At 43.5% G+C, this 27923-nt stretch overlaps 1 protein-coding gene across 1 annotated transcript; it reads left to right on the top strand.

Moving 5' to 3' along the window:
* The first annotated feature begins 6154 nt into the window (after positions 1-6154).
* On the top strand, positions 6155-8285 carry LOC132482924 (aldo-keto reductase family 1 member C3-like). Its single transcript, XM_060088177.1, has 2 exons — positions 6155-6178; positions 7761-8285. The coding sequence occupies exons 1-2, from the start codon at positions 6155-6157 to the stop codon at positions 8283-8285; spliced, it is 549 nt and encodes a 182-aa protein (XP_059944160.1).
* The last annotated feature ends 19638 nt before the right edge of the window (positions 8286-27923 follow it).

A 27923-nucleotide genomic window follows, 5' to 3' on the forward strand; every position in this document is an offset into this window, starting at 1 on the left:
AGCAAAAGAACACCACTTAGAGCAATACTGTGTACTACCCATTCTAGTGGTCCCAACTCTCCAGGTTTAAGGGAATCTTCCTACAGTTAAAGCATGCATGGGAAACCCAGTGGATGGTACACTGTGTAATTGGGAAAGTTTTCTAAAAGGTACCTCATTTTTCCTTTTGTCGTGCTCGGCTTCGCCATTCCATCTGCATTACTAAAAATCTCCCCACTTGGAGTGTCAGCGCCTTTACCCTCCTGTTATGCACAGTTTGCAAATTGTGCAGAGGATGAACAGGAAGAGGGGGAATAAATGAGAGATTAGCTGTAGGTGTTTGGATGGGCACATGTCACTCTAGTTTCCCATCAGGAAGAAGAATTAACCAAAGGCTCAGCCTGAAGCCTCGGACCCAGACTAGGGCCTAAAACCATCCTGCGGTATTGCAGCCAGCTCACAAATAGGCGAGTTGAAAAATGGAAATCAGGGGCACAGCAATTCAAAAACTTGCAGAGTTATAAAGGACAACTATCATCCATATATATATTGAGGTAAGACAGTGAAGATGATTTGAATGCAAGGCAGAATTGAAGGAAACAGATTTCAAGAGGTAGATTGGAGTCGTCTTTAAAGCACATGAAAAGCGACAGAACTTCAACAATGTTGCCCTTGGCTGAAAAGGGAGTATGTGTATTTTCTTGAATATATTCGGGAAAAAATGCATACGCCCTTTTTGGCTAAGCAACCCATCAGGCATTGCAAATCCACACTACAGAGAAGTGTCCCTTACCTCCTGTGAAAAGGGCCATCCGCAAATAGTGTAAAAACCACAAATGCAGGACAGGCCATGGAGAAAAGGGAGCCTGGTTACGCCGATGGACAGGATGTAAATTGCCAACAGCCTCTCTGGAGAACTGTATGTTGTTTTCTAAAACAGAGCTACAGAGCATAGCACACTTCCACTCATTGGCGTGTATTTTGGGAAAACTAAAAATCCACAACACACAGCCAGCCCAAAGTTTAGGGCTGCTCTGTTTACAAGAACCTAGACTTTGGTACACTTTAAATATCCCAGGAAAGGAAAAAAAAATGGATATAGATGTTGTGGTACTTATATACAATGGAATGTCACTCAGACATAAAATCAATGTCATAAGGCCAATAGCAGCATAATGAGTGGCTTTAGGTACGGTGATGCTAAGTGAAATGAGCCACAAAGAAAAAAGAAACTTATTGTAATATATCACTTATAGAGGGAATGTAAACATGGCTACACATGAACTGAATTTCAAAAGTGAACAGAGTTACACATTTAGAAAACACACTTATTCCTCCTTAAGGGGAAAGGTGACGTGGGGTGATGTGTAAAAGAAGAGTTTGAAATTAGCACAGATCCCATTCCATATACCAAATATGTAATAGACAAGACCTACTCCTTTCTCAATGAACTGGACACAAAACACCCTATTCACTGAAGAGGAATATATCTGACTGGTAAGAACCTTGAAACCTATGTATTTATATGTCTCCATAATGGAATCAAGTTTATGTAGACTGGCATAAACACAGATCAATGGAACAGGACAGAAAGCCCAGAGAGAAACCTACATACCTATGGCTATCTCATCTATGACAAAGGAGCTAAGGATATACAATGGAGAAAAGACAGTCTCTCCAGTAATTGGTGCTGGGAAAACTGGACCCCTACACATAAAAGAATGAAATTAGAACACTCCATAACACCATACACAAAAATAAACTCTAAATTGATTAGAGATCTAAATATAAGACCAGACACTATAAAACACTTAGAGGAAACCATAGGCAGAACACTCTATGACATAAATCACAGCAAGATCCTTTTTGACCCACCTCCTAGAGAAATGGAAATAAAAACAGAGATTAACAAATGGGACCTAATGAAACTTAAAAGCTTTTACACAGTACAGGAAAACATAAACAAGATGCAAAAACAACCCTCAGAATGGGAGAAAATATTTTCAAATGAAGCAATTGACAAAGGATTAATCTCCAAACTTTACAAGCACCACATGTAGCTCAATATCACAAAAACAAACAACCCAATCCAAAAACGGGCAGAAGACCTAAATAGACATTTCTCCAAAGAAGATATACAGATTACCAAGAAACACATGAAAGGATGCTGAACATTACTAATCATTAGAGAAATGCAAATCAAAACTACCGTGAGGTATCACCTCACAGCAGTCAGAGTGGCAATCATCAAAAAAATCTACAAAACAATAAATGCTGGAGAGGCCTTTATTGGAGAAAAGGGAACACACTTGCACTGTGGGTGGGAATGTAAATTGATATGGGAACTAGGGAGAACAGTACGGAGGTTCCTTTAAATAACTAACAATAGAAGTACCATACGACACAACAATCCAACTACTGGGCATCTGCCTTGTGAAAACCATAATTCAAAAAGAGTTATGTACAAAAATGTTCATTGCAGCTCTAATTACAATAGTCAGGACATGGAAGCAACCTAAGTGTCCATAGACAGATGAATGGATAAAGAAAATCTGGCACATATACACAATGGAATATTACTCAGCCATAAAAAGCAGCAAAACTGAGTTATTTGTACTGAGGTGGATGGACTTAGAATCTGTCCTAAACAGTGAAGTAAGTCAGAAAGGGAAAAACAAATACTGTATGTTAACAGAGATATACAGATTCTAATGAAGAAAAAAAAAGATTTTGAAGAACCTAGTGGCAGGACAGGATTAAGGACACAGACATAGAGAAAGGACTTCCGGACACCGGAAGGGGGATGGGTAAGCTGGGACGAAGTGAGTGAGTGGCATGGACATAAATACATTACAAAATGTAACACCGATAGCTACTGGGAAGCAGCCACATAGAACAGGGAGATCAGCTCGGTGCTTTGTGACCACATAAAGGGGTGGGATATGGGGTGTGGGAGGGAGATGCAAGAGGGAGGGGATCTGGTGATATTTGTATATGTATAGCTGATCCACTTTTTTATACAGCAGAAACGAACACTCCATTGTAAATCAATTACACTCCAATAAACGTGTAAAAGGAAAAAGAAAAGAAAGCACAGGGATAAACCTACACACCTATGGTCACCTAATCTATGACAAAGGATGCAAGACTATACAATGGAGATAAGACAGTCTCTTCAATCATTGGTGCTGGGAAATATGGACAGCTACATGTAAAAGAATGAAATTAGAACACTCCCCAACACCATACATAAAAATATATTCAAAATGGATTAGAGAACTTAGTGTAAGACCGGATAGTATAACTCTGAGAGGAAAACTTATGAAGGATACTCTGACGTAAATCACAGCAAGATCTTTTTTGATCCACCTCCTATAGTAATGAAATAAAAAAGAAAACTAAACAGATGGGACCTAATGAAACGTAAAAGCTTTTGCAAAGCAAAGGAAACTACAAACAAGACAAAAAGACAACCCTCAGAATGGCAGAAAATATTTGCAAACGAATCAATGGACAAATGATTAATCTCCAATATATATAAACAGCTCATGCAGCTCAATATTAATAAAACAAACAACCCAATACAAAAATGGAAGAAGATCGAAATAGACATTTCTTCCAAGAAGACATAGAGATGGCCAGTATGCACATGAAAATCTGCTCAACATCACTAATTATTAGAGAAATGGAAATCGAAACTACAATGAGTTATCACGTCACATCATCAGAAAATCTACAAACAACAAATGCTGGAGAGGGTGTGGAGAAAAGGAACCTTCTTCCACTATTGTTGGGAATGTAAATCGATACAGTCTCTATGGAGAACAGTATGGAGGTTCCTTAAAAAACTAAAAATAGAATTACCATATAATCCAGGAATCCCACTACTGGGCATATACCCAGAGAAAACCATAAATCAAAAAGACACATTCACCACAATGTTCATTGCAGCACTATTTACAATAGCCAGGTAATGAAAGCAACCTAAGTGCCCACAGACAGACAAATGGATAAAGATGTGGTACATATATACAATGGAATATTAGTCAGCCATACATAGGAATGAAATTGGGTCATTTGTAGGGACCTTGATGGATCTAGAGACTGTCATACGGAGTGAAGTAAGTCAGAAAGAGAAAAACAAATATTGTATATTAATGCATATATGTGGAACCTAGAAAAATGGTACAGATGAACCGGTTTGCAGGGCAGAGATAGAGACACAGATGTAGAGAACAAACATATGGACCCCAAGGGGGGAACACCATGTGAGGGTGGTGGTGGGATGAATTGGGAGACGAGGATTCACATGTGCACACTTATATGTATAAAATAGATATCCAATAAGAACCTGCTGTATAAAAGAAATAAATAAATTTTAAAAAATTAAAAATAAATAAATAACATTTAATAAATTAAAACAGAAAAGAAGTTTTTCCCTTCACATAGAGGTCTTTATATTAATGCATTATTTCCATGTTTATATCTCAAATTTAAAAAAAAGAGGAATAAATAAAATCTACCTTGAACCAAAAAGAAAAAAAAGAAAAAATACAAACAAGCAAAAAAACAGAACCCACCAGTTATACAGAGGAAAATCGTATCAGGGCACTTGCTCCAGTGGTAAAAAATTCTTAAGTTGGTCAGAGGTGGGAAATCGTCTCCCATGCAGTCAGCAGCACTCCCCCCCCCCACAAGGAGCATCCTTATTGCAAAGCTGGGGGACTGTGTCGAGGCGTCTGTGAGTAAATGTGAGCTGAGCCCCAGTCCTGCTGCAGCTGAACTCTTCCCACCCTTTCCAGGTAAAACACCTGAATATGTACAAGCACTTGCAAGCCTAGAGGACGGGCTGTGGAGCCACACCAGCAACAGCACGCAGGCAGACTTGGTGCCTGCAGGCCAGTCAGGATGGTCCTGGCCCCAGATGCTCTTCTGGAAGCTTTCCATTTCCCTGCCTGAGATACCCCTCCTGCCACGGCCCCCACTGATTTTTTACTTCCTCACCTCTGCCTGGGGAGAAATTCCAGGGGCAGGTATGGATGACACATCCTCTTCTTTAGCAGGTGGCAGCCTGGCAACTCCTGCAGAAAGTCCAGCAGAGCCCCACTCACACTGGGCCACTCACAAAGCCACGGCCCCTCACTCCCTCCAACCACCCCAGCCCCGACACTGCTGACAAGACAGAGAATATGGCGTCAGGCACAGCTACAGGGTCTCTTGATGACTGGAGAGGTGTTTATATTGACCTCAACCCAGGCACACCTGGAGAGGGCTGGCAGGCAGTGTCAGGCTGCCCAAATCAGCCAATCCTCACCCCTCAGGGGCTCACAGTTGCAGAAAATGAACCTTGCTAAACAGGCCAGGCCCAAGGAACAGGTGTGGGCCCTTGAGAGTCAGGCTAGACAAGGGGCTGCAGCTGCAGCTTGTTTTCTTATCATTTTATCTGGTCCATGAGTGGAAAACAACTTCAAGAAGACCCTATCCTAATGAGAGGAACCCAGGAGTCAGGGAGAGGAGTGATGGTGGGTGGAGACAGAGGCCTGGTGCCCTGGCTGCAGTAGAAGTGTCTGGAAGACCAGGCAGAGAGAGGCTGCACAGAGTGATAGCCAGGGTCACAGACCTGTCAGAGCTGCTGTTTGTTAGTTCAAGTCCTGCTCTGAGGTGTTCTGTGTCAGCTGTGAGCGACAGGTGAGCTGGGAGTTCTCTGCAAGGTGGGCTATGTGCACAGTTCCTGTGTGTCCAGCCCTGCTGGGTTACCTGCCCAGGGGAGCTCTGTATCCTGGGAAGGGCCTGACTATGACAGCCCCATGGGCTGCTGGGTAGCTGCACAGGTGAGCTCCATACCCTGGGAGGGACTTGACCACGAGAGCCCCGTGGGCTGTTGGGTGAGGAGTGCAGCCCAGGTGAGCTCCATATCCTGGGATTGGCATGACCACGAGAGCCCCATGGGCTGCTGGAGACCTGGTAAAGGATATCAGGACAGTCAGTGAAGCTACCGAGGATATACATCCAGTAGCTCCTATTTCCTACACCCTGCTGCTCATTCTACCATCCAGCAGGCCATGGCATTCTGTATTAGACTTCAATGACGCCTTCTTCTGTATTCCATTCATCTCAGAGTCACAAGAATTTTTGGCTTGTGAGTGGCAGGACACAACATGCAACAAAAGCAATAATGCTGGGCCGTCCTTCCCCAACGGTACAAAAATCCCCACACCATCATTGGGGAAATGACCTCTAAAGACCTAAACGTTCTACCTCTGTAAAAGGGAACCCTCCTTCAATATGCAGATGACATTCTGATCGCCAGGCCTACTAAAGACGCCTCTGAACTACCTAGGGAAGAAAGGATACAAGGTGTCCAAGAAAAAGGCTCAAATATCCCAGGCTCAGGTGACATGCCTGGGCTTCATTCTCACAGATATTCGGAGAAACGCATCCCAGGATAGGGAAGAAGCCATTTGCAGCCTTACCTCTTCTAAAACTAGAAGACAGCTTAGGGGTTCCTGGGGAGGCCAAGGTTTTCTGCATCTGGATCCCTAACTACAGTCTAATAGCTGGGCCTCTACATGAAACACTGACACGAAAAGATGATGATCCTTTTGAATAGAATCCAGAAGCAGCCTTTCAAGAATGGAAAGAGCAGTCAATTCAGACCCTTGCCCAGGAACTCCCTAATTTAGCTAAGCCCTTTGACCTTTACATACCAGGTCAAAGGTTAATCGTCCTTGGATCCTTACTGCAAAAACTGGGACCACTTGAAATGGAGCAACACAAGAATGCCCTTCAGGTATGATAAACTATGGTCACCAAGGGCTTTGCCCACCAACTCATCAGGCCAGGATACTGGGGTATCTAAAAAGCTGGAAATCAGCAGCCCGCAAGGCCAGCTCCCTCCTAAGGGAAAAAGACCCCACGTGGTGATCCTAACCACCCATCATGCCCTGAAGTTGCTGGGGTCACTCTGTGGACACACTGACCTCGAGTGAGGAGGCCCTCCAACTCCAACCTCTAGAGAGACAAACGGGGGCAACGGGTCCCCAAGATAACTCGTGTGACCATCACTTGACCTGGAGTTTCTCTCAGAAAACAACAAGGCTGTGCCCCGAAAGAGCAGACTACTGCTTGCAGGACTTACTGCACCCAGAGGGGAGCTAATAAGCTTGGCGGGGGAAACGTATATCATGCTTTCACCATAGAAAACCCTACAGACACCGCGGTGATGGTGGCCAATATGACCGGCTGGACTGCTGGCTACTTCTAAAGGCCGTTGACTCTGTGGACGTCATGGTCCTGGATCACAACTGACCCTGGACTGTCTGGGAGTTGCGCGGCCAGGGTTCTGACACATGGTGCTGTTTGTACATTAATTCAGGGACCTAATTAAAGAAAGCACAGACTACTGGTCAGAGCATCTAGGCTGGCAAAAACCGTCAGCCTAAGGTCGCCAAACAAATGTGGGGTGGGGTGAAACCTACCTCAGCATCTCTGCACATCTCTTTCCTGGACCCTTAAAGGTCATTAGAATCTATAACACTTCCAATGCTGGTGCTCAGGCGGACTAGAAGTGAGGCAGGAGGCCTCGGGACAATCAACCTCACCTGGAGGCTGGTGGGGAGATGTTTTGCCCCTCCCCCCAGGTATCAGGGCTCCCACCAGAGCATGAAGCAGTTACAAAAGAGGGGTCTGCACCCTCAACACCCCAAGAATGAGGAATGGAACAAAAAGCAGAGGAGGTGTTCGTCTCCGGCAACGTTCATTAAAAATTCCTGGGAGACCAGGCCCTGGAGAAGTGTAAGGACGCAGGACTGGCCAAGTCCATTGGGGTGTCCAACTTTAACTGTAAGCAGCTGGAGATGATCCTGAACAAGCCAGGGCTCAAGTACAAGCCCGTCTGCAACCAGGTTGAATGTCACCCTTACCTCAACCAGAGCAAACTGCTGGAGTTCTGCAAGTCCAAGGACATTCTCCTTGTTGCATATGCTACCTTGGGGTCTGACTTAAGGAAGAAATGGGTGAAAAAGGACAATCCAGTTCTCCTGCAGGATCCAGTACTCAACACCATTGCTGAAAAGCACAGGCGAACTCCAGCCCAGGTCACCCTGCGCTATCAGCTGCAGAGAGGGGTGGCTGCTCTGGCCAAGAGCTTCAATGAGAAGAGGCTCAAGGAGAACTTCCAGGTTTTTGAATTCCAGTTGACCCCAGAGGATATGCAAAGTCTAGATGGCCTAAACAGAAACATGCGCTATTTTGAAGAAGATTCACTGTCTCATCATCCAAATTATCCATTTCATGATGAATATTAACAGCAGTGTCTGTGGTTGCTCCAGAGTTCTTGGTTTTGGATTGATGATTGGAGGACATCTCAAGGATGAGAACTTACCTGCTTCATTCCATGTCACTTAGCCTGATCAGTCGCGACATGGCTGGAGTCCCTGGAGCAGGAAATAAAAATCTCTAAACCCAGTCCTTTTCCCCCAAAGTAAATAAAGATACATTTCAAAGAATCCAAAAAAAAAAAAAAAAAAAAAAAATCCTGGGAGATAAAAAAAGAATCTGGGCAATAAAATAAAGTGTAAGCTGTTTTTCCTTTGTGCTTTGTCTAATTTCACGTGCTCCTAGGGTTCCGCATGCAGAGGTCCCACACCCGGCACTTCAGACCCGATTTCCTAGTGCAGAATGGCTGGGTCGACACCTCAGCTAGCGGGGTCCAATGCAGACTCCGAGGCATAGTGCCTGAGCTGCAGCCAACCCAGCCCTCGAGAGCTCCATACCCTCCCTCCCACTGACGCTGCCGGGATCCCTACACAGCAGTCCAGCCCACAGCCCATGGGGGCGTGCACGCTCTCACCTCTCCATTCTGTTTTCAAAATAATATTTCCTTTGCTTCTGATCCAAACTCAGTCTTGACCTGTTGGCTCCAATGACACTGGGCATGGGGACTCCTGTTGGGGTCCACTCTGGAGGATCAGTAACAGAAATTGAGAACATTGTAACTTCAATGAACAGATGTGTGAGGCAAACTGTAGTTAACATAGAGCAGTGTATAATGCTCGGGTAAAATAAGATGTTTCTAAGACTTACCTTTGATATTTCCATCACTTTACTATAAGCAAGTTCAGTGAAGACGTCTGTCTTATTTGTCAGGTCAACATTAGAGAAATGAAGTGATTTATTTCCATGGATGTACATCGAATACTCTTGGCTGAAGCTTCAATCTTGTTTTGAATGCTTTTCCATTGAAAAGGATACCTCTCTTTCAGCTCCCCCATTTCTGAGAAGTATAAAATCTTATAATTTATTATTACCAAAGGGGAAAGGTAGGAGAAGGGATAAATTAACAGTTTGGGATTAACACATACACACTGCTATGTATAAAATAGATTATCAACAAGTAACTACTGTATAGCACAGGGAACTACACTGAATATTTTGCAATAACCTATAAGGGGAAATAATCTGAAAAAGAATCGATATTTTTATTGACATCATCTATCAATGACAGATAAAATGTAACCTAAACAAGGCCGATGGTGAGCGATTCTGACCCTGAAGATTTCAATCATCTAAAGTTTGGGCTCTGCCTATTTCCCAAGGCCCTTAATGGACATACGTGTAGCCGTAGATTAAAAATTCCCCAGTTTGGGGTTCGGGGAGGCACTGATTTTTGAAAAATCCCTGGTGTTCTCCTTACATGCACGGGACCCTTCCTACAGCTAAAACATGCCTGTCACACCTAGAGGATGGTACACCGTTTGATCGGAAAGAGTTTGGAAAAGGCACCTCATCTCCTCATCGCCTGGTGCTCGGGTTCACCCCTCCAGCATCTTTCCTAACAATCTCCTCACTTGGGGATATCAGCACCGTCAACATCCTGTTGCACACAGTTTGGAATTTGTCCAGAGGATGAAGCGGAAGGATGAGAAAAAATTAGAGGCAAGTCTTAGTTGTTCGGACAGGCACATGCCACTCTAATTTCCAATCCGGAAGACAAATTCATCAAAGGCTAGAATTGCCCACGGAAACAGAATAGGGCTAGAGGAAATCCTGCTGTTTTGTGTCCAGTTTCCAAAAACACAAGTTGAATAATGGAACTCAGGGGCACTAAAATTCATGAAACTGCAGAGTTGAAAATATCTATCGTCGACAAATGTCTTGAGGTAAGTCACAGAAAAGGACTTGTAAGCAGGGGAGAGTGGCAGGAAACAGATTTGAAGAGGTAGAAAGGACTCCCCATTAAAGCACAAGAAAAGGGGCTGAACATCACCAAGGATGCAGTTGGCCCAAAAGGGCGTATGCATTTTTTCTGAATATATTCAAGTAAAGTCCACACACACTTTTTATCCAACCAAACAGGTGGGCACTGAAAATCAATACTACAAAATGTATCACTTCACATCAGTCAGAAGGGCCATCCACATAAAGTGTAAACACCAGAAATGCAGGACAGGGTGAGGAGAAAAGGGAGCCCTGTGAGGCTGATAGTGGAAATGTAATTTGCCAACGGCTACTCTGGAGAAGTGTATTGTGTTTGCTAAAACATCTAAAAGATGAGCTACAGAGCATAGGGCACTTGCACTCATGGGCGTATACTTTGGGAAAAACAAAAATGGACAGAAAACAGGCACGCCAACGTTTACCACCTCTCTGTTAAAAAGGGCCTCCACTCAGATATAACCTAAATGTCCCTGGAAGGAAAAAATGGATAAAAGAGATGGGGTACTTATGTAGAGTGGAATATTACTCATCCAGAAATCCATGAAATAAGGCCAGTTGTAACAACTCTGGAGGAGTTACATACGATCATTCTAAGTGACATATGTCAGAAAGAAAAAGACACATATCATAAGATGTCACTTAAAGGTGGAATCAAAAATGGCTACACATGAAATAAACTACAAAACAGAAACATAGTCAAATATGTAGAAAATAGACATAAGGCTGCTAAATGGGAAAGGTGGGGAATGGTGAGGTATTATCCAGGATGTTGAAATTAGCAAAGATTCCATTCCAAGTACCAAATTGAATAACTGACAAGGCCTACACGGTACCTCAAAGAACTGCACTCAGCCCACTCAAGTCAGTGGACAATAATACATATGACTCGTAAGCATCTGAAAAATAATTTATTGTTGTCTCACAGTACATGAATCAAGTGGATGTACAGCAGCAAAAAACAGAGCTTTGAAAATCAGCTGTAACCAATATAAAAATAAATTTAAAAATTTTATAAAAACAGTGAGACAGACAAAAATTCTTACAACTTTTGTTGAAGGTCTATGATGTAACATGGATTGAACAAATGTAGACCCACAGCAGGATGATATATAAGGCTGGAAGCTATGCAGGCTAAGAGATGTTAGAGAGGCTGGGTGAGGAAATGCAGACCTTTTAAAGTAATACTTCCTGGTACCCATTCCATGGGTCCCAAATCTGCAGGTTCAAGGGAATCTTCTGACAGCGAAAACATGCCTGGGAAACTGAGATGAATGTACACCATATGCTCAGGAAAGGTGTCTAAAATGCACCTCATTTTTGATCTCCTGGTGCTGGGGTTCGCCATTCCAGCCACATTACTAACAATCTCCCCACTTGGAGAATCAGCACCTTTAACCTCCTGTTTCACACAGTTTGCAATTTCTGCAGAGGATAAATGGGAAGAGGGGGAACCAATGAGAGATTAGCTGTAGGAGTTTTGACAGGCACATGTCACTCTAATTTCCCATTAGGAAGAAGAATTAACCAAAGGCTCAGCCTGCCTCCTCAGAACCAGAATAGGGCCAGAAGCAATCAAATTTTTGGCGGCCAGCTCACAAAAAAGCCAGTTGCAAAATGGAGCTCAGGAGCACACATTTCAAAGACCTGCAAAGATATAAATGATAACCAATGTCCAAAAATATATTCAGGTAAGGCAACGAAGAGGATCTGAATGAGAGGCAGAATTGCAGGAAACAGATTTCAAAAGGTAGATTGTACTCACATTTAAAGCATATGAAAAGCAGCAGAATTTCTAAAATGATGCAGTTGGGCAAAAGAGTGTATGTGTTTTTTTCGTGAATATCTTCAGGAAAAAAACACATACAGAGTTTTTGGCCAACCAAGCAAGCAGGAAATGCAAATCCGCACAACAAAGAAGTCTCAATGTCCACTGCTCAGAAAGGCCATCCAAAAAATGTGTACAAACCAGAAATGCTGGAGAGGCCATGGAGAACAGGGATCCTAGTCACGATGATGGGTGGGGTATAAATATCCAAGAGCCACTCTGAAGAAGTGTATGCTGTTTCCTAAAACATCTAAAATACAAAGCCCGCAAGCAAAGGGGACTTCAACTCATGGGCATATAACTTGGGAAGACTAAATATCGACAAGACACATGCACCCCAAAGATTAGGGCTGCTCTGCATACAAGAACCTCAACTTCGGTACACCTAAAATATCCCAGGAAAAAGAGAAATGCATAAAGAACTTGTGGTAAATTTGTACAATGGAATATCACTCAGATGTGAAATCAATGTCATAAGGCCAGTAGCAGCATAATGAGTGGATTTAAGTTTGATGATTCTAAGTGAAATTAGTCACACAGAAAAAGAACCTTATCATAAGATATCACTTACAGAGGGAATGTCAATATCACATCACATGAACTGAATTAAGAAAGAGAACAGACTCACATTTAGAAAACACTCTTATGCCTTCTTAAGGGGAAAGGAGAGGTGGGGTGATGCATAAAACCAGAGTTTGATATTAGCACAGGTACCATTCCATAAACCAAATAAAGAATAGAAAAGACCTACACCTTCCTCAGTGAACGGGACTCAAAACCCGTATTCCCCGCAGAGGAATATATCTGACTAGTAAGAATCTTAAAACCTATGTATTGATATGTCACTGTAAGGGAATCCAGTGTGTCTAGACCGGCATAAACACGTCAGTGAAAATCAGTTCAACCTCATAAAAATGAATTTCAAAAACAAAACAAAAAAACAGCGAAATTCTTACACAATTCCTTCAGGGGTTCTGATGATACCTGGAATGACCCTATCTGCAAAAACAGCTGGATGAGACATAAGGCTGGACACTTGGGACTGAGAGGACTGGTGAGATTGGGAGAGAAAATGCATACCCTTTAATGTAGCAATGCATGCCACCATTCCATGGGTCCCAAATCTCCAGGTAGAATGGAATATCACTACAGTTATAACATGTATGGGAAACCTAGAGAATGGACACCCAGTGATGGTGAAATGTTTTTACATGTCTCCTAATTTTTCCTCTCCTTGTGCTCAGTTTGACATTCAAACTGCTTTACTATCAAAATCCCAACTTAGAAGAGCCAGCCCCTATATCCTCCTGGTTTGCAAAGTTTGCTAATTGTGCAGAGGATGAAAGGGAAGAGGGAGAACCAATCAGAGAGTAGATGTAGGCATTTGGACGGGCACTTGTCACTCTAAATTCACGTCAGGAAGAAGAATTAACCAAAGCCTCAGCCACCCACAGGGAACAGTATAGCCACGCCTGGAACCAGTATAGGTCGTGAAGCAAAATTGTGGATTTGCGGTCAGCTCCCAAAAATGGGATTTGAAAATTGGAGCTCAGGGGCACAGCAATTCACAAACCTGCAGAGTTATAAAGGATAACTCTCTTCCAAAAATCTGTTGAGGGAAGGCAACAAAGCAGACTTGAAAATGAGGCAGAATGGCACAAAACATATTTCAAGAGGTAAATTGGAATCGCCTATAAAGCACAGGAAAAGCATCACAACTTCGACAATGATGAACTTGGCCAAAAACGGCGTATGCCTTTTCTCCTGAATATATTCAGGAGAAAACGCATATGCCCTTTTTGGCCAATCAAGCAAGCGTGCAATGCAAATCCACACTACAAAGAATTGTCACTTCCCACCGGTCAAAAGGGACATCCGAAAATCTGTAAAAACCAGAAAGGCAAGAGAGAGAAGAGAAGGGCATGAAGCGATATGATCCCAAGGTTCATAGAGTATTGTGATGACAAGCACATGGAGCATTGTGATGACAAGACTCCCGGACCATTGTGTTGTCAGCGTTCATGGAGCGTTGTGATGACAGGTGACATGGATCATTGTGATGACAGGGATCATGAAGCATTGTGATGAGAAGGTCATGGAGCATTGGGATGAAAATGTTCATGGAGTATTGTGATGACAGGCGTCATGGAGCATTGTGATGACAAGGTACTGGAGCATTGTGAGGAGAAGACCATGGAGCCTTGTGATGACAAGTCTCATGGAACATTCTGATGAAAAGTGGCATGGAGCATTGTGATTACAGGGGTCGAGGAGCATTGTGAGTACAAGGGCATGGAGCATTGGGATGAGAAGTCCATGGAGCGTCCTGATGACATGCATCATGGAGCTTTGTGATGACAAGGGCATGGAACATTGTGATGAAAAATGCATGGAGCCTTGTCATGACAGGGTTCAAGGAGCATACTGATGACAAGTGTCAGGGAGCATTGTGATGACAAGGGTATTGAGCATTGTGATGACAAAGGTCATGGAGCATTGTGATGAAAAGACCATGGATAATTGTGATGACAAGCGTCATGGGGCATTGTGATGATAAGTGTTATGGAACATTTTGATCACAAGGATTTGGAGCATTGTGATGACAGAGGTCATGGAGCATTTTGATTTCATTGTGATGATAATAGCATGAAGCATTATGATGATGGGCACAGTGCATTGTGATGCCAGGGTTCATGGAGAATTGAGATGAAAAGGGGCATGGAGCATTGTGATTACAGGAGTCTTGGCGCATTGTGATGACAAGGGCATGGAGCATCGTGAATGAGAAGGCCATGGAGCATTCCGATGACATGCGTCCTGGAGCTTTGTGATGACAAGGGCATGGAGCATTGTGATTACAGGGGTCTTGGAGCATTGTGATGAGAAGGGTCATGGAGCCTTGTGATGACAAGGCTGTGGAACATTCTGATGGCAGCGGTCATGGAGCATTGTTATGACAGGTGTAATGGAGCATTGTGATGACAAGGGCATGGAGCATTGGTCTGAAATGTTTCATGGATTATTGTGTTGAGAAGGCGTAAGGAGCATTGTGAGGACAAGGGCACGGAACACTGTGATACATGGGTCATGGAGGATTGTAATGACAAGCCCAGGGGGCATTGTGAGAAGAATGGCATCGAGCATTGTGATGAAAAGCATCATGGAGCCTGTGATGACAAGGGCATGGAACAAAGTGATGAGAGGGTTCATGGAGCACTGTGATGACAATGGCATGCAGCATTGTGATGCCAAGGGTCATGGAGCTTTGTGATGACAAAGGTCATGGAGAATTCTGATGACAAGGGTGTGGTGCATTCTGTTGTGAAGGGCAGGGAGCATTGTGATGACAGGGTCATGGAGCAATATGATGAAAACTGTCATGGAACATTTTGATGAGAGGGGTTATGGAACATTGTGTTGTCAGTGCTCATGGAACATTTTCATGACAGGGGTTATGGACCATTGTGATTACAGGGCAGTGGGTGTATTGTGATGACTAGTGAGGGAACATTTTGATATCAGTAGTGAGAGAGCATTTTGATAAGATGTGCATGGAGCATTGTGATGACAAGTTTTATAGAGCATTGTGATGAAAAGGTTGTGGAGCATTGTGATGCCATGTTTTATGGAGGATTGTGATGACAAAGGTAATGGAGCATTGTGATGACAAGAGCTTGGAGCATTGTGATGACAAGGGTCATGGAGCATTGTGATAACAAGGGAATGGAACATTGTGGTGACAACGGCCATTGAGAATTTTGAGGAAAAGTTCGGGAAGCATTGTGATGACAAAGGCATGGAGCTTGCTATGAGAGGGGTTATGGGTCATTGCAATGACAAGTGCATGGAGAATTGTGATGACAAGAGCATGTAACATTGTGTTGAGAACTGTCATGGAGCATTGTGATGACAAGGACGTGGAGAATGGTGATGACAAGGGACATGGAGCATTGTGATAACCAGGGCATGGAGCATTGTGATGGCAAGACCGTGGAGCACTGTGATGAGAAGACCATGGATAATTGTGGTGACGAGCATCATGGAGCACTGTAAAGACAAGGGGCTTGGAGCAATGTGATGACACGTGTCATGGAGCATTGTGATGACAGGTGTCATGGATCATTGTGATGACAAGGTCATGGAGCATTCTGAAGAAAACTTGTGGAGTATTGTGATGACAAAGCATGTAACTCTGTGATGATAAGTGTCATGGAAAATAGTGATGCCAAGAATGTGGAGAATTGTGATGACAGGGAACATGGACCATTGTGATGACCAGGGCATGGAGCATTGTGATGGCAAGTCGGTGGAGCATTGTGATGAGAAGGCCATGGATAATTGTGATAATGAGCGTCATGGAGCACTGTAATTACAAGGGGTATGGAGCATTGTGATGACAGTGGCCATGGAGCATTGCGATGACAAGGGTCATGGAGCATTCTGATGACAAGCTTTTGGAGTATTGTGATGAGAGTGGAATGGAGCATTGTGATGAAAACGGCATCGGGCATTGTGATGAAAAAGGCATGGAGCCTTTTCGTGACAGGGTTCAAGGAGCATTCTGAGGACAAGTGTCAGGGAGCATTGTGATGACAAGTGTATTGAGAATTGTGATGACAAAGGTCATGGAGCATTGTGATGAAAAGGGCATGGAGTATTGTGATGACAGGCATCATGGAGCGTTGTGATGACAAGTGTTATGGAACACTGTGATCACAAGGGTTTGGAGCATTGTGATGACAGAGGTCATGGATCATTTTGATTTCAAGGAGCATGGAGCATTGTGATGACAAGGGCATGAAGCAATGTGATCCCAAGGTTCATGGAGGATTGTGATGAAAATGGTAATGGAGTACTGTGATGACAAGCGCATAGAGCATTGTAATGACAAGGTCATGTAGCATTTTGCTGACAAAGGCATGGAGCATTGTGATGACATGTGTCATGGAGCACTGTGATGACAAGCGTCACGGAGCATTGTGAATACAGGGGTCATGGAGCATTGGAATGACAAGGGCATGGATGATTGTAATGACAAGGGTCATGGAGCATTGGGCTGAAAATGTTCATGGAGTATTGTGATGACAGGGGTCATGGAGCATTGTGATGACAGAGGTCATGGAGCATTTTGATTTCATTGTGATGACAATAGCTTGAAGCATTATGATGATGGGCATGGTGCATTGTGATGACAGGATTCATGGAGCATTGAGATGAAAAGTGGCATGGAGCATTGTGATTACAGGGGTCTTGGAGCATTTTGATGACAAGGGCATGGAACATTGTGATGAGAAGGCCATGGAACATTCTGATGACATGCGTCATGGAGCTTTGTGATGACAAGGGCATGGAGCATTGTGATTACAGGGGTTTTGGAGCATTGTGATGGCAAGTGTCATGGAGCCTTGTGATGACAAGGCCGTGGAAAATTTTGATGACATGGGTCATGGAGCATTGTTATGACAGGGGTAATGGAGCATTGTGATCAGAAGGGCATGGAGCATTCAATTAAAAGTTTTATGGAACATTGCTATTACAAATTTGTGGACTGTTGTGATGAAAAGAACGTTTCACATTGTGATGACATGGGTCATGATGCACGGTTCTGACAAAGGCATGGAGCATTGTGATGACAAGGGTCACGGAGCATTGTGATGAATACTTCAAGGAGCATTGTGGTTACAAATGTCACAGAAACTTGTGATGACGCAGGCATGGACCATTGTGATGACAAACGTTATGCGGCATTGTGATGACTGGAGTCACGGAGCATTGTGATGACAGGGGTCATGGAGCATTGTGATGACAAGGGCATGCAGCATTGTGATGAGAAGGTCATGGAGTATTGTGAAGACAGTTGTCAGGGAGAATTGTGAGGACATATATCATGTTCCATTGTGATGACAATGGAATGGGGCATTGTGATGCCAAATTTAATGGAGGATTGTGATGACTAATATAATGGAGCATTGTGATGACTAGGGATTGGAGCATTCTGATAACAAGGGCCATTGAGAATTTTCATGACAAGGTCGTGAAGCATTGTGATTACAATTTCCTGGAGTATTGTGATGACAAAACCATGGAGCCTTGTGATGAAAATTCTCATGGAGCATACTGATGAAAAGGGGCATGGAGCATTGAGATTATAGGGGTCTTGGAACATTGTGATGACAAGGGCATGGAGCATTGTGAGGAGAAGGCCTAGGAGCATTCTGATGACATGCGTCTTTGAGCTTTGTGATGACAAGGGCATGGAGCATTGTGATTACAAGGGTCTTGGAGCATCATGATGAAAAGGGCATGGATCATTGTGATGAAAATGGCATGGGCCCTTGTCATGACAGGTTTCAAGGAGCATACAGACAACAAGTGTCAGGGAGCATTTTGATGACAAGTGTATTGAGCATTGTGAGGACAAAGATCATGGAGCATTGTGATGGGAAGACCATGGATAATTGTGATGACGAGCGTCATGGTGCATTGTGACGACAGGTGTTATGGAATATTGTGATCACAAGGGTTTCGAGCATTGTTATGACAGAGGTCATGGAGCATTTTGATTTCATTGTGATGACAATAGTATGAAGCATTATGATGATGGGCATGGTGCATTGTGATGACAGTGTTCATGGATCATTGTGATGAAAAGGGCATGGAGCATTTTGATTACAGGGGTCTTGGAGCATTGTGATGAGAAGGGTCATGGAGCCTTGTGATGAAAAGGCCATGGAACATCGTGATGGCAGGTGTCATGGTATATTGTTATGACAGGTGTAATGGAGCATTGTGATGGCAAGGGAATGGAGCATTTTGATGACAAGGGTGTTGTGCATTGTGATGAGAAGGGCAGGGAGCATTGTGATGACAGGGTCATGGAGCAATGTGACGAAAGAGTCATGGAATATTTTGATGACTGTGGTTATGGAACATTGTGATGTCAGGGGTCATGGACATTTTGATGAAAAAGGTCATGGAGCATTTTGATGACAGGCGTTATGGAACATTGTGATGTCAGGGGTCATCAAACAAGGTGATGACAAGTGCATGTAGCATTGTGATGACAGGCGTCATGGAACACTGTGATGACAGAGGTGAGGGAGTATAGTGAGGAATAGTTAGGTAACATTGTGACATCAATGGTGAGAGAGCATTTTGATGAGAAGTGCATGGAGCATCTTGATGACAAGTTTTATGGAGCATTGAGATGACAAGATGGTGGAGCACTGTGATGACAAGCGCATGGTGCATTCTGATGACATGTGTCATGCAGCATTGTGCTGACATGCGCATGGAGCATTGTGATGACAAGGGTCATGGAGAATTGTGCTGAGAAAGTCATAGAGCATTGTGATGACAAGGGTCAAAGAGCATTGTGATGAAATGTTCATGGAGCATTGTGTTTAAAATATCACAGAGACTGTTGATGACGAGGGCATGGACCATAGTGATGACAAAGGTCATGAAGTATTGTGATGACTGGAGTCACGGAACATTGTGATGACAGCGGTCATGGAGCATTGTGATAACGTGGGCATGGAGCATTGTGATGATAAGGGCATGGAGCATCGGTCTAATATTTTTCATGGATTATTGCGATGACAGTTGGAATGTCGCATTGTGATGACATGGGCATGGAGCATTCTGATGACAAGCTTGTGGAGTATTTTGATGACAAGAGAATGGAGCATAGTGATGACAAGATTATGTATCATGCTGACAAAGGCTTTGTGATTACAAGGTTCATGGAGCACTGTGATTACAAGCGTCATGAAGTATGGTGATTACACCGGTCATGGAGCATTGGTATGACAAGGGCATGGAGCATTTTGATGACAAGTGTCCCGGATCATTGTGTTGTCAGGGTTCATGGAACGTTGTGATGACAGTGGTCATGGAGCACTGTGATGACAGGGGTCACGGAACATTGTGATGAGAAGACCATGGATAATTGTGATGTCGAGCGTCATGGAGCACTGTAATGACAAGGGGTATGGAGCATTGTGGTGACAGTGGCCATGGAGCACTGTGATGACAAGGGTCATGGAGCATTCTGATGACAAGCTTGTGGAGTATTGTGATGACAATAGAATGGAGCATTGTGATGAAAAGTGCATGGAACATTGTGATGACAATGACATGGAGCATTGTAATGGCAAGTGTCATGGAGCTTTGTGATGACAAAAGACATGGAGCATTTTGATGACAAGGGTTATGGAACATTGTGATGTCAGGGGTCATCGAACATTGTGATGATAAGTGCACGTTGCATTGTGATGAAAGGAGTCATGGAACATTGTGATGACAGGGGTGAGGGAGTATTGTGATGATTAGTGATGTAACATTGTGTTATCAGTGGTGAGAGAGCATTTTGATGAGAAGTGCATGGAGCACTGTGATGGCAAGGTTTATGGAGCATTGTGATGACAAGATTGTGGAGCACTGTGATGACAAGCGCATGGAGAATTGTGATGACATTGGACATGGAGCATTGTGCTGACAAGCGCATGGAGCATTGTGATGACAAGGGTCATGGAGCAGTGTGCTGAGAAAGGAATAGAGCATTGTGATGACAAGGGTCAAAGAGCATTTTGATGAAAAGTTCATGAAGCATTGTGCTTAAATATGTCAAAGAGACTGTTGATGACGTGGGCATGGACCACTGTGATGACAAAGGTCATGACGCATTGTGATGAGTGGAATCACGGAGCATTGTGATGACAGGGGTCATGGAGCATTGTGATAACCAGGGCATGGAGCATTGTGATGACAAGGGCATGGAACATTGGTCTAATAAGTTTCATGGATTATTGCGATGAGAGTTGTAATAGTGCATTGTGATGACAAGGGCATGGAGCAATGTGATGACCAGGTCATGCAGTATTGTGAAGACACTTGTAAGGGAGCATTGTGATGACATATGTAATGGCTCATTGTGATGACGATGACATGAAGCATTTTGATGCCAAGTGTCATGGAGGATTCTGATGACAAATGTAATGGAGCATTCTGATGACAAGGGTCATGGAGCATTCTGATGACAAGCATGTGGAGAATTTTGATGACAAGGGCATAGAGCATTGTGATGAGAAGTCCATGCATAATTGTGATGAAGAGTGTCATGGGGCATTGTGATGACAAGTGTTATGGAATATTGTGATCACAAGGGTATGGAACATTGTTATGACAGAGGTCATGGAACATATTGATTTCATTGTTATGACAATAGCATGAAGCATTATGATGATGAGCAGGGTGCATTGTGATGACAGGGTTCATGGATCATTGAGATGAAAAGGGGCATAGAGCATTGTGATTACAGTTTTCTTGGAGCATTGTGATGAGAAGGGTCATGGAGCCTTGTGATGACAAGGCCATGGAATATCGTGATGGCCGGGGTCATGGAGCATTGTTATGAAAGGTGTAATAGAGCATTGTGATGGCAAGGGCATGGAGCATTGTGATGAGAAGGCCATGGAGCATTCTGATGACAAGTGTCATGGAGCTATGTGAACACAAGGGCATGGAGCAACGTGATGAGAGCGTTCATGGAGCATTGTGATGACAATGACATGGAGCATTGTGATGCCAAGGGTCATGGATATTTGTGATGACAAAGGTCATGGAGCATTTTGATGGCAAGAGCGTTATGCATTGTGATAGAAGGGAAGGGAGCATTCTGATGACAGGGTCATGGAGCAATTTGATGAAAAGTGTCATGGAACATTTTGATGACAGGTGTTATAGAACATTGTGATGTCAGGGGTCATCGAACATTGTGATGATAGGTGCATATAGCATTGTGATGACAGGAGACATGAAACATTGTGATGACAGGGGTGAGGGAGTATTGTGACAAATAGTGATGTAGCATTGTGATATCAGTGGTGAGAGAGCATTTTGATGAGAAATGCATGGAGCATTGTGATGACAAATTTTATGGAGCATTGCATATGATAAAATGTGTAATGGAACATTTTGATGGCAGTGGTTATAGAACATCGTGATGTCAGGGGTCTTGGAGCTTTGGGATGGAAAGGGTCATGGAGCATTTTGATGACAGGTCTTATGGAACATTGTGATGGCAGGGGTCATGGAACATTGCGATGATAAGGGGGATGTAGCATGGTGATGACAGGGTCATGGAACAATGTGATTACAAGGATGAGGGTTTATTGTGATGACTCGTGATTGAATATTGTGATATCTCTGGTGAGAGAGCATTTTGATGAGAAGTGCATGGAGCATTGTGATTACAAGGTTTATGGAGCATTGCAATGACAAGGTTTGGAACATTGTGATGACATGCGCGTGGCACATTGTGATGACAATGGTCATGAAGCATTGTTCTGACAAATACATGGAGCGTTGTGATGACAAGTTTCTCAGAGAATTGTGATGAAAAGTTCATGGAGCATTATGGTTACAAAGGTCACAGAGCCTTGTGATGACGCGGGCATGGACCATTGTGATGACAAACGTTATGAAGCATTGTGATGACTGGAGTCATGGAGCATTGTGATGACAGGGGCATGGAGCATTGTGATGACAGTGTCATGGAGCATTGGTCTGACAAGTTTCATAGATTATTGTGATGAGAGTGGGCATGGTGCATTGTGATGACAAGGGCATGCAGCATTGTGATGATAAGGTCATGGAGTATTGTGAAGACAATTGTCAGGGAGCATTGTGAGATATATGTCATGGTCCATGGCGATGACAATGGCATGGAGCTTTGTGATACCAAATGTAATGGTGGATTGTGATGACAAATATAATGGAGCATTGTGATGATTAGGGCTTGAAACATTATGATGACAAGGGCCATTGAAAATTTTGATGACAACGTCGTGAAGCATTGTGATGACAATGTCCTGGAGCATTGTGATGACAAAACCATGGAGCCCTGTGATGACAAGTCTCATGGAGCATACTGATTAAAAGGGGAAAGGAGCATTTTGATTACAGGTGTCTTGAAACATTTTGAAGACAAGGGCATGGAGCATTGTGAGGAGAAGACCAAGGAGCATTCTTATGACATGCGTCATTGAGCTTTGTGATGACAATGGCATGGACCATTGTGATTACATGGGACGTGGAGCATTGTGATGAAAAGGGCATGGATCATTATGATGAAAAAGGCATGGAGCCTGGTCATGACAGGGTTCAAGGAGCATACAGACAACAAGTGTCAGGGAGCATGTTGATGACAAGTGTATTGAGCATTGTGATGACGAAGGTCAGGTAGCATTGTGATGAGAAGACCATGGATAATTGTGATGACGACCGTCAAGGGGCATTGTGTTGACAAGTGTTATGGAATATTGTGATCACAAGGTTTTGGAGCATTGTTATGACAGAGGTCATGGAACATTTTGATTTCATTGTTATGACAATAGCATGAAGCATTATGATGATGGGCATGGTGCATTGTGATGACAGGATTCATGGATCATTGAGATGAAAAGGGGCATAGAACATTGTGATTACAGTGTTATTGGAGCATGGTGATGAGAAGGGTCATGGAGCCTTGTGATGAAAAGGCCATGGAACATCGTGATGGCAGGGGTCATGGAGCATTGTTATGACAGGGGTAATGGAGCATTGTGATGGCAGGGGCATAGAGCATTGTGATGAGAACGCCGTGGAACATTCTGATGACATGTGTCCTGGAGTTATGTGAAGACAAGGGCATGGAGCAATGTGATGAGATCGTTCATGGAGAATTGTGATGACAATGACATGGAGCATTGTGATGCCAAGGGTCATGGATCTTTGTGATGACAAAGGTCATGGAGCATTTTGATGGCAAGGGCGTTGTGCATTGTGATGAGAAGGGCAGGGAACATTCTGATGACAGGGTCATGGAGCAATATGATGAAAAGTGGCATTGAACATTGTGATGACAGGTGTTATGGATCATTGTGATTTCAGGGGTCATCGAACATTGTGAGGATAAGTGCATGTAGCATTGTGATGACAGGAGTCATGGAACATTGTGATGACATGGGTGAGGGAGTATTGTGACAAATAGTGATGTAGCATTGTGATATCAGTGGTGAGAGAGCATTTTGATGAGAAGTGCATGGAGCATTGTGATGACAAATTTTATGGAACATTGTGGTGACAAAGTTGTGGAGTAATGTGATGACAAGCGCATGGTGCATTGTGATGACATGTGTCATGGAGCATTGTTCTGACAAGCGCATGGAGCATTGTGATGACAATGGTCATGGAGCATTGTGCTGAGAAAGGCATAGAGCATTGTGATGACAAGAGTCAAAGAGCATTGTGATGAAAATTTCATGGAGCATTGTGGTTAAAAAGGTCACAGAGACTGTTGATGACGAGGGCATGAACCATTGTGATGACAAAGGTCATGAAGAATTGTGATGACTGGAGTCACGGTGCACTGTGATGACAGGGGTCATGGAGCATTGTGATAACAAGGGCATGGAGCATTGTGATGACAAGGGCATGGAACATTGGTCTAATAAGTTTCATGGCGTACTGCAATGACAGTTGGAATGGCACATTGTGATGACAAGGGCATGGAGCATTGTGATGACCAGGTCATGCAGTATTGTGAAGACAGGTGTCAGGGAGCATTGTGATGACATATGTAATGGCCCATTGTGATGAGGATGGCATGGAGCATTGTGTTGCCAAGTGTCATGGAGGATTCTGATGACAAAGGTAATGGAGCATTGTGATGACAATGGCTTGGAGAATTGTGATGACAAGGGTCAGGGAGCATTGTGCTGACAAGTGCAAGGTGAATTGTGATGACAAGGGTCATGGAGCATTCTGATGACAAGCTTGTGGAGTACTTTGATGACAATGGCATGGAGCATTGTGATGAAAACGGAATGGGGCTTTGTGATGAAAAAGGCATGGAGCCTTTTCGTGACAGGGTTCAAGGAGCATTCTGATTACAAATGTCTGGGAGCATTGTGATGACAAGTGTATTGAGAATTGTGGTGACAAAGGTCATGGAGCACTGTGATGAAAAGGGCATGGATTATTGTGATGACCGGCATCATGGAGCGTTGTGATGACAAGTGTTATGGAACATTGTGATCACAAGGTTTTGGAGCACTGTTATGACAGAGGTCATGGAACATTTTGATTTCATTGTTATGACAATAGCATGAAGCATTATGATGATGGGCATGGTGCATTGTGATGACAGGGTTCATGGATCATTGAGATGAAAAGGGGCATAGAACATTGTGATTACAGTGTTATTGGAGCATGGTGATGAGAAGGGTCATGGAGCCTTGTGATGAAAAGGCCATGGAACATCGTGATGGCAGGGGTCATGGAGCATTGTTATGACTGGGGTAATGGATCATTGTGATGGCAAGGGCATAGAGCATTGTGATGAGAACGCCGTGGAACATTCTGATGACATGTGTCCTGGAGTTATGTGAAGAAAAGGGCATGGAGCAATGTGATGAGATCGTTCATGGAGCATTGTGATGACAATGACATGGAGCATTGTGATGCCAAGGGTCATGGATCATTGTGATGACAAATGTCATGGAGCATTTTGATGGCAAGGGCGTTGTGCATTGTGATGAGAAGGGCAGGGAGCATTCTGATGACAGGGTCATGGAGCAATTTGATGAAAAGTGGCATTGAACATTTTGATGACAGGTGTTATGGATCATTGTGATTTCAGGGGTCATCGAACATTGTGATGATAATTGCATGTAGCATTGTGATGACAGGAGTCATGAAACATTGTGATGACAATGGTGAGGGAGTATAGTGACAAATAGTGATGTAGCATTGTGATATCAGTGGTGAGAGAGCATTTTCATGAGAAGTGCATGGAGCATTGTGATGACAAATATTATGGAGCATTGTGGTGACAAAGTTGTGGAGCAATGTGATGACAAACGCATGGTGCATTGTGATGACATGTGTCATGGAGCATTGTGCTGACAAGCGCAAGGAGCATTGTGATGACAAGGGTCATGGAGCATTGTGCTGAGAAAGGCATAGAGCATTGTGATGACAAGAGTCAAAGAGCATTGTGATGAAAAGTTCATGGAGCATTGTGGTTAAAAAGGTCACAGAGCCTGTTGATGACGAGGGCATGAACCATTGTGATGACAAAGGTCATGAAGAATTGTGATGACTGGAGTCACGGTGCACTGTGATGACAGGGGTCATGGAGAATTGTGATAACAAGGGCATGGAGCATTGTGATGACAAGGGCATGGAACATTGGTCTAATAAGTTTCATGGAGTATTGCGATGACAGTTGGAATGGCGCATTGTGATGACAAGGGCATGGAACATTGTGATGACCAGGTCATGCAGTATTGTGAAGACAGGTGTCAGGGAGCATTGTGATGACATATGTAATGGCCCATTGTGATGAGGATGGCATGGAGCATTGTGTTTCCAAGTGTCATGGAGGATTCTGATGACAAAGGTAATGGAGCATTGTGATGACAATGGCTTGGAGAACTGTGATGACAACGGTCAGGGAGCATTGTGCTGACAAGTGCAAGGAGAATTGTGATGACAAGGGTCATGGAGCATTCTGATGACAAGCTTGTGGAGTACATTGATGACAATGGCATGGAGCATTGTGATGAAAACGGAATGGGGTTTTGTGATGAAAAAGGCATGGAGCCTTTTCGTGACAGGGTTCAAGGAGCATTCTGATGACAAATGTCAGGGAGCATTGTGATGACAAGTGTATTGAGAATTGTGGTGACAAAGGTCATGGAGCACTGTGATGAAAAGGGCATGGATTATTGTGATGACAGGCATCATGGAGCGTTGTGATGACAAGTGTTTTGGAACATTGTGATTACAAGGTTTTGGAGCATTGTGATGACAGATGTCATGGATCATTTTGATTTCATGGAGCATGGAGCATTGTGATGACAATGGCATGAAGAAAAGTGATCCCAAGTTTCATGGAGGATTGTGATGACAATGAAATGGAATATTGTGATGACAAGCGCATAGAGGATTTTAATGACAAGGTCATGTAGCATTTTGCTGACAAATGCATGGAGCATTGTAATGACATGTGTCATGGAGCAGTGTGTTGACAAGCGTCACGGAGCATTGTGAATACAGGGTTCAAGGAGCATTGGGATGACGAGGGCATGGATCATTGTGATGAAAAGTGTCATGAAGCACTGGGCTGAAAATATAAATGGAGTGTTGTGATGACAGGTGTCATGGAGCATTGTGATGACTAGGGAATGGAGCATTGTGTTGCCAAGTGTCATGGAGGATTCTGATGACAAAAGTAATGGAGCATTGTGATGACAATGGCTTGGAGAATTGTGATGACAAGGTTCAGGGAGCATTGTGCTGACAAGTGCATGGAGAATTGTGATGACAATGGTCATGGAGCATTCTGATGACGAGCTTGTGGAGTATTGTGATGACAGTGGCATGGAGCATTGTGATGAAAACGGCATGGGGCATTGTGATGAAAAAGGCATGGAGCCTTTTCATGACAGGGTTCAAGGAGCATTCTGATGACAAGTGTCAGGGAGCATTGTGATAACATGTATATTGAGAATTGTGATGAAAAGGTCATGGATCATTGTGATGAAAAAGGCATGGATCCTTGTCATGACAGGGTTCAAGGAGCATACTGACGACAAGTGTCAGGGAGCATTTTGATGACAAGTGTATTGAGCATTGTGATGACAAAGGTCAACGAGCATTGTGATGAGAAGTCCATTGATAATTGTGATGACGAGCCACATGGGGCATTGTGATGACAAGGTTTATGGAATATTGTGTTCACAAGTGTTTGGAGCATTGTTATGACAGAGGTCATGGAGCATTTTGATTTCATTGTGATGACAATAGCATGAAGCATTATGATGATGGGCATGGTGCATTGTGATGACAGGGT

The sequence above is a fragment of the Mesoplodon densirostris genome, unplaced genomic scaffold (genome assembly GCF_025265405.1).
Source record: "Mesoplodon densirostris isolate mMesDen1 unplaced genomic scaffold, mMesDen1 primary haplotype scaffold_44, whole genome shotgun sequence".
Classification (NCBI taxonomy): Eukaryota; Metazoa; Chordata; class Mammalia; order Artiodactyla; family Ziphiidae; genus Mesoplodon; species Mesoplodon densirostris.

Excerpts from the sequence above, each read along its gene's own strand:
- LOC132482924 (XM_060088177.1), top strand. The coding sequence starts at position 6,155 with ATGCTGGGCCGTCCTTCCCCAACG. Across the intron at positions 6,179-7,760 it reads TGGGCCGTCCTTCCCCAACG|GCCCTGGAGAAGTGTAAGGA; the intron begins GTACAAAAATCC and ends CTGGGAGACCAG.